We start from the raw sequence: 11,029 nt of genomic DNA on the forward strand, positions 1-11,029 counted from the left end.
AGCCTCTGCAGAGAGGCCCAGGGGGAGCCTGCCTAGCCTCTGCAGAGAGGCCCGGGAGTAGCCTGCCTAGCCTCTGCAGAGAAGGGAGGAGGGACTGGGATCCTTAGTCTATGCAGGTAACTCTCCATAAGAGGGCAGAGGTGGACATGGGCTCGTCCAGTCATTAGCTGTGACAGATGAAGAATAAAGGCCGGGCAAAGAAACTCTCATGGGCATCCCACCCTGCCCCAGACAATACCCTCAAAAGTCCCAAGCTGACCCTCATCTAGCCTGGCTCCCAGGACGACAAGAGCGAGCCTCCTCGTCCACTGGCAGGCCCCTCCCAGTTTTGGCTGTTCTGTAAACATGTGCCTTGTCCTCGGTTTGGAAAGCAAGCATTCAGAAAGCCATACAGCTTGGCTTAAACATGGCTTCCTCTACAGGATCCTCTCTCATCTCCTCTTGCCCAGACCAGCATAAGTGGTCCTTCCTCCGAAGCTGCACAGCACCTTCAAGCAAGCGTGAGAGTAGGTGGACTCTATCTTGCTCCCTAGGGTTAGTGTAAAGCTCCTATGGAAATACAAGGTGGAAATGGAGAGCACTGATTGGGCTTCTGCCAGAACAAAGGGCAGATTCTAAACTGAACACAAAATACTCTAGCAGGAATCAGGAAAGCAACAAGCACACACGTCAAGGGTCAGATCATACTCCTGGGCAGGAACAACTCCTGCTCAGCATCCACACCACCCAGTGCTGTGATGAGCTTGCTGCCTGTCCAGTTTCACACTATGGATGCATATGAATCAGCAAGAGATTCCTGACCCTACCTGGGAAAGCTGATTCCTGTACAAGGTCTAGGAGAGAAGAAAGCCACGAACACACTTGACTACTATGAACAGCATTTGGCCTTTCAGGCTGCCCACCAGGCCACACACACTGTGGCCGTGTGACAGCATCACACAGCAGCTGAGCTAATTTCCAATTCCCAGAAGGCAGTGACAGAACACGACAGCCACCGGCACCCCGCCTTTTGTAAGACGGCTCTCTGCAATAACCAGTGCTGCCTACCCTACCAACTTGAAGGCGGGGCTCTCTGCAGCCATCAATACTGCAAGCCCCAAGTGTGGCAGCACCACTTAAACCAGCGGTTCTCGGCCTGTGGGCACAACCCCCAAAGACCGCTGGAAAGAGATATGTACATTGTGATTAGTAACAGTAGCAAACGTACAGATGGCTAAGAAGTAGTAACCAAATTAATTCTATGGTTGGCAGTCACAACAAGAGGGACTATTTTAAAGGGCTGCAGCTTTAGGGATGTTGAGAACCACTGACTTAAATGGACAGACGTTCACTACGAAGGGACAGTTCAGGGACACTTGCCATCCCTTCCCCAATCTTTTCACCTCAAGCCCCTGACTGGAGACGTGTTATCAAACCCACCAGGACCCAATAGTGCGTGTGGGGGTGTGGGTGTGGGGGGGAATAGTGCTAGGGACTGAACCCAGGGCCTTGTAGCTATTAGGCAAGTACAGTTGACTACACCTCAGCCCTAAGCCCTCACAGAATGCATGTATGTTTCCCTAGGTAAATCTCATGAGTGCGCTCGTGCACGCGCACACACACACACCCCACTCTCTAAATGGCAGCTGCCTTCAGCAACAGCACCACCTGGTGTGCAGATGGCAAACCATCTGACTATTTCCCCAGGCCTAGCTTTTCACGCATTCCATGGAGCAACAGGGATACACCTACCAGGTGGATGCTCAAACAACAGAGACTAATTCTAATTCTGTTCTTTCCTATGCGGGCTATCTGAACTCCCTATATACTCCCATTCCTCCTGCCTGTACTTCATTCAAAACCATCCATTAAACTGTATTGTCCAACTTCACCCTGTAAACATACCTGCTGTAGCTAAGAAGGGAGGGAGCCCCTGGGAGTCCACAGCCACTCACCTCTCCGCTCCCTAATAAGCACACTTCTTCTCTCCTTCACGTCTGAGCTTAGGTTATCCACCATCTTACTGATGCAGTTGTCCAGAACCAGGGAGTTGGTTCTGGACTCAATGTTCTTCCGACAAATGGGACACTCTACTTTCCGCTTCATCCATTCACTGATACAGAAGGAGCAGAAGCTGTGGGCACAGTTCAGGGTGACAGCCTGCAATGTGAAAGGGACACTCTTACTTTTTCAAAGCACAACACAGAACACAGCACATCTCCAAGGCCCACAGGCAGGCTCACGTGAGCCCCGCCTCAGAGGCGCTCTGCCCCGCTCCCTCTCCTCGCCCTCCCCTTGAGCTCCCACAGTCCCGAGCATCGCTAAGTTTCTCCACAGGAGAGAATCATCAGACTAGAGACTACGCAGGCAACAATGAATTGTAGCCAAAGCCAAAGTGACTCCGGTCAAAGATGCTGGTCTCCCCTCGGGAGCTGACACACCTAACCTCCCTAGAGACTGCTAGGAACAGGGATCCTTCTAGACATGCATCTTCCTTTCTTTTCTTTTTTTCTTTTCTTTTTTTTTTTGTTTTTCGAGACAGGGTTTCTCTGTGTAGCCCTGGCTGTCCTGGAACTTACTCTGTAGACCAGGCTGGCCTCGAACTCAGAAACCCGCCTGCCTCTGCCTCCCAAGTGCTGGGATTAAAGGCGTGCGCCACCAACGCATGTGGCAGTGGGCAGTTTTATTCCAACACTTGGAAATCCTAACGCTCTGTGGCTCCAGGCTTTCACTGCAGTTAGACAATAACTGTGCAAGTAAACATCTGAGAAGGGAAGAGCACAGTGAGGCCGCTGGATGGAATGACTGCCTGGTGCTAGAGGCTGGTGTACAGGGGTGAGGGTGGGGGTGGGGGTGGTGAAGCCACCACCATACTTAACTCGATGAAGTACTCTGAGCAGATAATGCACTGGAGCTCGTTCTCCAGCACGTCGTTCATGTGGCTGAGGACCTCGTCCTTCTGCGCTTCCACCTTGTCCTTTTCCTCCTGCAAAGACACAACAGCAAGGTCAAGAGAAACCGCCAGAACGAAGAACAGGCCGAGAACTTGGCTAGCAGAGGGCAGCGGGATCGGGCGGCCACCTGTGCAAGAATGTAACTCCCTGTGAGTTACCTCTCCCAAGAGCCGCCGCCTAACACAGAAGCTGGCTCCAGTGTGACAGCAGCAAAGCTGAGGGCGCTAAGACGGGCGGGTGGGACAGGGTGGTGGCCTAGAACCGAGGCTGCACGGGCTGGCTCTGCTCTTCTCCCACATGAAGATACGGTGACAGACACCAGCTGTGGACCAAAGTCCTGTCCTTGCCAGACTCCAGCACATCTGCAAGTGCCTTCCTGGACTCCCAGCCTGCACAGCTTTCAGAGATACATTGCTGGTGCTCCCTCGCTGCCCGGTTTACAGTATGTAGCTGCAGAGGCCTGGATGAACTGAAACCCTACTTCTCCCGTATCTGCTCTATCTGCAATTTTTGCTCCTTTCCACAAATAGCCAAGGTGGGGGCTGGAGGCACTAGCCAGTCACAACCTGAGTGATAAACTATAGTTCCACAGGACAAGAGGACAGAGCACTCTAGAGGCAGAGGCCTGAGTGGGAGTGTAGTCCCTTACAGTGGAGTTAGCGAGCAGCTGTCTGTGAGAGAATACTTGTCCCTCCTATCCCCCCACGCCCAGGCATGGCTGGAAAGAAGTCCTTTCGGGCTCCAACCCTCCGACGCTTGCCACCCCCGCTCTGTTCCCCTCTATCCCCAAGGTCAGAACACCCAGGGACTTCCTGTTAGGGAGGACCCTACCTATGACCCTAGTGATGTCACCATCGCCCAAACAGGAAGCAACAGGAGTCCAAGGGAAGGGAAGCCACTCAATTATACCTGAGCAGTTGGCCTTCTGCCTTTTTCTTTTCTTTTTTCTCTCTCTTTTTTTTTTTTTTCCAAGACAGGGTTTCTCTGGGTACCCCTGGCTGGCCTCGAACTCAGAGATCCACCTGCCTCTGCCTCCCAAGTGCTGGGATTAAAGGCATGCGCCACCACTGCCCGGCTAAATACATCTTAAAATAAAATACATGGTAAAGCAAAATGACAGCAACTTGGGAGATGGAAAGAGGATTAAGAGTTTAAAGTAGAGGTAGAGCCGGGCTAGAGAGATGGCTCAGTGGTTAAGAGCATTGGCTGCTCTTCCCGAGAACCCAAGTTCAATTTTCAGTACCCATGTGGAAGCTTACAACTGTCTGTAACTCCAGTTCCAGGGCACCCAACATCATCTTCTGGCCTCTTCAGGTACTACATACATATGTATACATATGCAAGCAAAATTCATATATGTGTGTGTGTATATGTATATATAATAAAAACAATATGCTTTAAAAGAGAAAATGAGTTCAAGGTCATTTTAGCTACATAGTAAGCTTGAGGCCAGCCTGGACTATGAGATCCCACCTCAAAAAAAAAAAAAAAGCCAATGTTGGAGCCAGGTGAGGGTGGTGTGCAACAGTAATCCTAATAGATTACTGGCCAGCCAGGACTATATAGTAAAATCCTGTCTCAGAAAGCAAACACAATGTACTCATAGCCCCCAGTGTTCTGACACTCAGGCGGCTTCCCTTTCTTTTATTAGTGGTCTGGCCCTGGGAGGCATTGATGTTATGATTTAAGAGTTCTACTGGTCTGAGGGGAGACAGACAGCTTCTAATGGAGAACCCCCTACAAAGGCTAGCATGCAGGGTCCAAGGAAGGAGAGGGATGCTGCTCACAGTGAGTGTGGAGGTGAGGAGCTATGGATTACCTCCCTGAGATAAGGAACAACTGTCTGGCTTCACACAGCAACCACGCGCCCTAGAGAATGCCGGGCCACACCCACTAAAGCCTCTGTCCTCCATCCGGTACCTTGGTCCGCTCCAATTCTTTGTTCTTGGCTTGAATGATTTTCTCAAAGTCCTTCTTGCTGCGGTTCAGTTCCTCCATTAGAGCCCGATGCTGGAGAAACAGCAGGTAAGGCGTCAGGTGAGCTGTGTAACAACCCTCTGGACAGCCACACACCTCTGCTTTAAGGACCAGTGATGACAATTTCAAAAACAGCCTTCTTTCACTCAGGATGAACGGATCAGGCCAGGGAGAGGGACGGCAGAGCAACCGTCCTTTGGAACTAATCTGGCCAATGTTGTCTACAAGCTGGCACACCCAAGTGCCAGCAGCTGTTTCACTGTCACTATGGGTTCTACAGTTCTTCTGCCAGTCTGAAAGAGAGAACACCTTCAGGAGGATCATCCACACCAGTTCAACCATGATGTCAGGCAAGTATGACCTGACACCACTTCAGACTGATGTATGACTGCATGACCAACTCGAGACCCGTGTTAGAGCAGGCCCAGTGCCAGAGCTCCAATGGAGCAGAAAAGCCCAGGCCTTCCTCACAGTAGGGCAAAGCCAGACTCTCTCTGGCCAGTTTCAAAACATCTAAGCATTAGTTTAAAAGCACTCGGGAGGCCAGTGAGCTGGCTCAGTGGGTAAAGGCGTGTGCAGTGCAGCCTGCAGACCTGAGTCTGACTTCTGGAGTCCACGTGGAGGGGACCCACTCCCCAAAGCTCCCGTCACACAGACTGTGGCACACAAGCACCCATAGTCACACACAATGGTTTTTCTTTACTGTGTGTGTATGAGTGTAAGCCACATGTGTTCACGGGCCCTGGGAGGCAGGAGATGTGTCCAGTCTCCTGAAGCTGGAGCTAAAAGGGGCTGTAAGCTGTCTGAGTGCTGGTAACCAAGTCCCCAGCCCCATGTGAATGCTTGTACACACACGCACACAGAGTATAATAAATTTATATTTAAATACTCAAATGGGAACAATGCCTACCCTTTCACCCTATGAAGTATATAAGCTCAAAAAAATAAAATCCAAATAGAATTTTCACCTAATTATTTCTGAAGCCATTTATGTATCTGTCTACAAGAAAATCTAGGCAGGTTCCCTCTCCCATAACTGTTAATACCAATGAGGCCGATAGGTCTGTAATAAGCAAACAGAGAAATGATCCTGGACAAATTGTATGCAAGATGCTCACTGTGCTCAATAAGGCTTTAACCATCTCACTAACCTTTCAGCTGAACGTACATCAAATTACTGATCACAGTCAAAGCTCAAAGATGAAGCAAATTTTTGTTGTTTTTGAGACAAACAGGGTCTCACTATGCAGACCTGGCTGGCCTTGAACTCAAGAGATGTACCTGCCTCTGCCTCCCGAGTACTGAGGTTGAAGGTGTCTGCTGATATACCCAGCTGGAGTAAGTTTTAAAGGTATCAGGAGCACATAAAAGGTAGTCAGGTAAAGCCCCAGGATTCTGTGAATAAATCACAGGTGGATTGGAGGACTTCGTGCCATAAGCAGCACTATTTTGTTACTGGGTGTTTTATAGACGAGAATACTCTTGAATGGTTCCTGGATCCCACAGTGTAGGGGTGGTAAGGGGCAAAGGCTCTCACGGGCCCTATGGCCCAGGCAGAGCTAACCACTGCCTGCTCCTGCCCTCACTGATCTGGAAGTAGAACTCCTATCCCAGAGGGGGTCCACAAGCTGTCTGTCGTCAGCAGGCGCCCTGATGAAGATGCCAGTTCCCACGCTGTGATCGGGTGTGTATTTGAGAGGCTCCAAAGCGCCAGCCTGAAGCCGTGCGCATCTGGCACCTGTTCTGTTCGCAGACTGGAGATAACGCAGGGGAGTGGGCTCAGAGGCAGAGGCAGCTAGTGGCCATGTGGTGCTTGGCTGTTCCCCACTCGCAACTACCACAGCCTGCCTCGGGAGTGGGGGAGATTACGTTACCTCCTGCAGAGCCTGCACCAGCTGTTGCTTCAGGTCGCACTCTCCTCGCTCTTTCTCCAAATCCTGAAAAGCCAAAGTGAAATGGAAGGTTTCTGCAGTCAAGGGGGTAAGAGAACAAACCCCAGGAGTAATCATGACAAGGAACACAGGGCAGGAAGCGGGCATGAAGAGCCCACTTTACTTCAACCTGCTGTCAGCAAGGGATGTGAGCAGTATTAGGACAGGGCTTCAGGCCACCCGCTGAGCGGCTCTGCAACCACAGAGCGACAGTCTAAGTTGTTTTCACTGCCATAATACTCAAATGGATGGAGTCTGAGAACTGAGCCACAAACATCCAAACTCAAATACATCCCATGGCTGGCACCGCCAATGCTTCCCTGTCTTGTCCCTCTGCACAGACCACCCTCTCCAAGGCACTCTGTGCCCTGGCCTGAGCCTCCACTGCCTTTCCGCTGCCAGCCACCAGCAGCCACCAGCAGCCACCAGCCCCACCAGCAGCCAAACAGACCAGCACTCATTTCTGGCCAGCTTCTTCCACGCAGACTCCTTAGGGATTACCTACAAGGTGAGGGATTTCAACTCATTCGAATTTAATGTGCCAACCATGCTTCCAATGTGTTAATAGGGAGCGTAAATTACTGAATGATTAGAAAAAATTGGGGGGGGGTGGGGGCTGGAGAGATGGCTCAGCGGTTAAGAGCACTGACTGCTCTTCTAAAAGTCCTGAGTTAAATCCCAGCAACCACATGGTGGCTCACAACCATCTGTAATGAGATTTGATGCCCTCTTCTGGGGGTTTGAAGACAACTACAGCATACTTACATATAATAAATAAAATCTTAAAAAAAAAAAAAAACTTGGGCATTTTAATACCAAGCAGAATTGCAAACCCAATGTCAGACCAGGCTACTGTGAGGGCAGAGGGAGATGCAACTAACACGCAGCGTGAGGCATGCTTCTCAACCAGTCTCTTCTGCCTCTAGCCTTCCACCCCAGAAAAGAGCCTGCAGTTGTCTCTTTAGCACAGAGTGGCCTGCGCTGGGCAAGGGGAACAGAAGCTATGGAGCCTACCAATCGTGCCCTCAGGCACCTCGGGAATCCACGGCCTGTCCTAACCCTACCAGCTCAAGGAGAGAGCAGAGGTCAGAAAGCAAAGTACAAACTCTTCAGAAACAAGCCAACACCACTCCAGGATGTTCCTTGCCCAGAGGGACCCAAGCAAGATAAACCACCACCTTCGCACTTCAGCTGTGACTGGTCCTTTTTGGTTTTAAGTCAACAATAGGGAATTCTTGACACTTGCCATTACCTGGGAGCTGGGTGAGAAGAGTACCACTCCTGCCACGCGGGAGCTGACACGGTAAGCAGGAACAGGACCAGCTCCAGCCCGAAGCTCTATGCAAGAGCTTGTCAGCAAGGAACACATCTGCTCCCACCTCCACACGACTCAGATACTTTTACCGTGAGTAGAGGATAGTGGCTTCTCATTCGGCCATGTGCCTCCACGGCACTCTGGTTGGTCAAGAAAGGTACCATTCTCTGCCGCCACCACCCATCCCCCAGTGAGCTAGAGTTAATTGTACTGCCAACGCGTTGTCAGGTACACAAGACAGGGTACATAGCGGACCTGCACCTGTTCCAGCAGCAAAGAGCAAACAAGCCCCGAGGACATGGTTTGCTGGCATCCTAACCTTTATCCAACCTCGCCCTAACTTTACCTCGGATCTGCAACCTGTTTCCAAGCAGAGACCAGTTGTCTCCAGGATGGCTGCCGCAGTCACCCTGCTCATCCGCCCGCCCACCCGCCAGAGGCCGGCCCTGCCTCCTGCCTCCTGCCTCCGTGTACCTGGAGGTAAGGTCCCTCTTCCTGGAAAGTCTTCTCCAGCTCCTCTACTCTTGCTTGCTGCTGAGCCTGCTCTGCATACAGCTGAGACTGTAGATCTCGCAGCTCCTTCTCCATCCTCACGATTTTCTTTGAGCTGCCCTTCCGGGTCTGCCTCCTGACGTTCAGGACAGCTATCTGCTTCTCCTGCACCTGCCTTTTCAGCTTCACCATCCTGGACATGGTCACCTTAAACAGCTCTAAGCTGCTCTGAGATGCCGATGGGCTGCAGGCCTTCTGCCTCTTAGGGTAGAGTTCCAGGACCTTTGGGAGAGCAGAGCAAGCATGAGGCCCGGCGGTCCTCTCACTCGCCTCGAGAGAGGTCAACGCAGGACACAGACATCCCAAGGGCTGGCTTGCTGCTTCACCTTTGCCATGTAACTTCTCTGGCTCCATGGCTTTACTGGAGACTTTAGGCAGTGGGCATCTGAGATTGGAGGGGCCCTGGGCTGGAAGGGTCTCTAACCCATCCAAACTGGATTTCCTCTTAGTTCTCAAGCCTTTATGTTTTTCCGTTGTCTGGTCATTCTTGGGGGCAAGGCAGGGAGCCAGACTCTCCCAGTCTTCTTCAATAACTTCATACTCATACTCCGCGGTCTCGTTTTCCAGTGGCACTCCGAGTTGGATATGGTCTCCCTTACGGATGCAATAACCCTGTAGCGGTACCAGACGTTCTCTGTTCAGCCAAACACCATTCAGACTCTGGAGAAAAACAAAGAAAAACAAAATAAGCTCATGATTTTCCTCCTCTTAATGGAATTTCTCTCTTGCTGCTGCAAAACCTTCTGCCTTTTCAGAAGGAAAACCCTTGAGAGCAAACAGAAATGAACGGTTCATAAAGCACCATCTCCGGAAAGAGCGCTGTGCGCACAGTGCTGGCTTTCCACCTAGATGTCACATTCATACCTCCACAGAGAACACCCGTGGAACAGGCCAACATCTCCTCACTGAAACACACAACGCTCAAACCCAACCCCCCCTATTGACCTAAACTCCGGGCAATGAGTCAAGCCTGGAGAAAATGCTCCTAAGGAGGAAAGCAGTACAGTGAACCACAGCCAGGCTTAGCAGGAGTCGCCCACGCTCTGCACGCGGGACCTCAACATGCCCAGTGCACAAACGCCAAGAGGACAGTGCCCATACTCTGCACTGGGGAGCCTACTCTGTCAGTGTAGGTGGGCTGACCCAAGGAACACCAGCAGCCGCGTACATCAGGTATAGAGTAGCAAGCAGGGCTGGGGCTCTCCCTTGAGCTCACAGACCAAATTCAACCCTTGGCTGTCTTAGCTGCATACTTTTAAAGTCTTGTAAAATGCATTGCACAGCACTCCAATACCATAAGTTTTTGCCCCCAAACTTCTTGATTTAGTGAAATGCCAGTGTTGAGAGCATGGATGGAGAGGGGTTGAGCTCTGGGGTAAAAGCACACAAAGACCTGGCTCGAGCCCAACATGGGAGTCTTGAATTAGACTGCCTGCCTTGACAACATGTCCATCATCTAAGAGCTGAATGACACTGGGCGGGCTTCCCGTTTGCCTTTTGGATTGGTTCCTGTGTCTATCCGACGGTAATCCTCTGGTGATCCCCATGTGAATGTAACTTGTGCAGCATACTTAGAACAGCATGTGGCACAACTGACAGGTCACTTCTGTGCTCACCAGCCTACCAGGTACGGAACAGGAATGGACCCACAGACTCATCGTGTTTGAATGCTTGGCCATGGGGAGTGGCACTATTAGGTGTGGCCTTGTTGGAGGAAGTGTTACCGTAGAGGTGGGCTTTGAGGTCTCCTACACTCAAGCTGCATTCAGTGTGACACAGTCTCTCCCTACTGCCTGCGGACCAAGATGTAGACCTCTTGGCTCCCTCGCACAATTCGTGCCTGCCAGCCATCATGCTCCCCACCATGATGACAGTGGACTAAGCCTCTAAAATTGTAAGCCAGCCTCAATTAAGTGTTTTCCTTTACAAGAGTTGCTAGCAGCTGGGCAGTGGTGGCGCATGCCTTTAATCCCAGCACTTGGGAGGCAGAGGCAGGCAGATTTCTGAGTTGAAGTCCAGCCTGGTCTACAGAGTGAGTTCCAGGACAGCCAGGGCTATACGAGAAACCCTGTTTTGAAAAACAAACAAACAAACAAACAAAACAGCACAGGGACCTAGCTAAGTATGGGATCCCACGGCACAGCACAAGGGTACCACGTGGAGGCGGGTTAGCTAAATGGAGATGACAAGCCCTAAAACTAGACTTCAGAGCTAACGAGATACTGGGGGGCTCTTAGCACGGGGATGGGGGGAGAGGCCAGAGATTAAACTCACAGCTGAACTGAGACAGAGACTGACAGTTACACTGTAGTTTTTTTTAA

The 11,029-nt window shown here is 51.1% G+C and overlaps 1 protein-coding gene across 6 annotated transcripts in view; it reads right to left on the minus strand.

The window, feature by feature from the left end:
* Cmtr1 (cap methyltransferase 1) overlaps positions 1 to 11,029 on the minus strand; it is a 91,058-nt gene that overhangs the window by 70,256 nt on the left and 9,773 nt on the right. For 5 of the 6 annotated variants that reach the window (XM_031348544.1, XM_031348547.1, XM_031348545.1 and 2 more), the window contains exons 3-7: positions 8,631 to 9,368; positions 6,785 to 6,847; positions 4,854 to 4,943; positions 2,858 to 2,965; positions 1,935 to 2,139 (exon numbers count right to left, since the gene is read on the minus strand). In XM_031348544.1, coding sequence (XP_031204404.1) covers positions 1,935 to 2,139; positions 2,858 to 2,965; positions 4,854 to 4,943; positions 6,785 to 6,847; positions 8,631 to 9,368 — 1,204 coding nt within the window. Of the gene's footprint in view, positions 1 to 1,934; positions 2,140 to 2,857; positions 2,966 to 4,853; positions 4,944 to 6,784; positions 6,848 to 8,630; positions 9,369 to 11,029 lie in introns of those variants that run through there. The other variant, XM_031348548.1, reaches the window with a different exon arrangement.

Source organism: Mastomys coucha, unplaced genomic scaffold (genome assembly GCF_008632895.1).
Source record: "Mastomys coucha isolate ucsf_1 unplaced genomic scaffold, UCSF_Mcou_1 pScaffold3, whole genome shotgun sequence".
Classification (NCBI taxonomy): domain Eukaryota; kingdom Metazoa; phylum Chordata; class Mammalia; order Rodentia; family Muridae; genus Mastomys; species Mastomys coucha.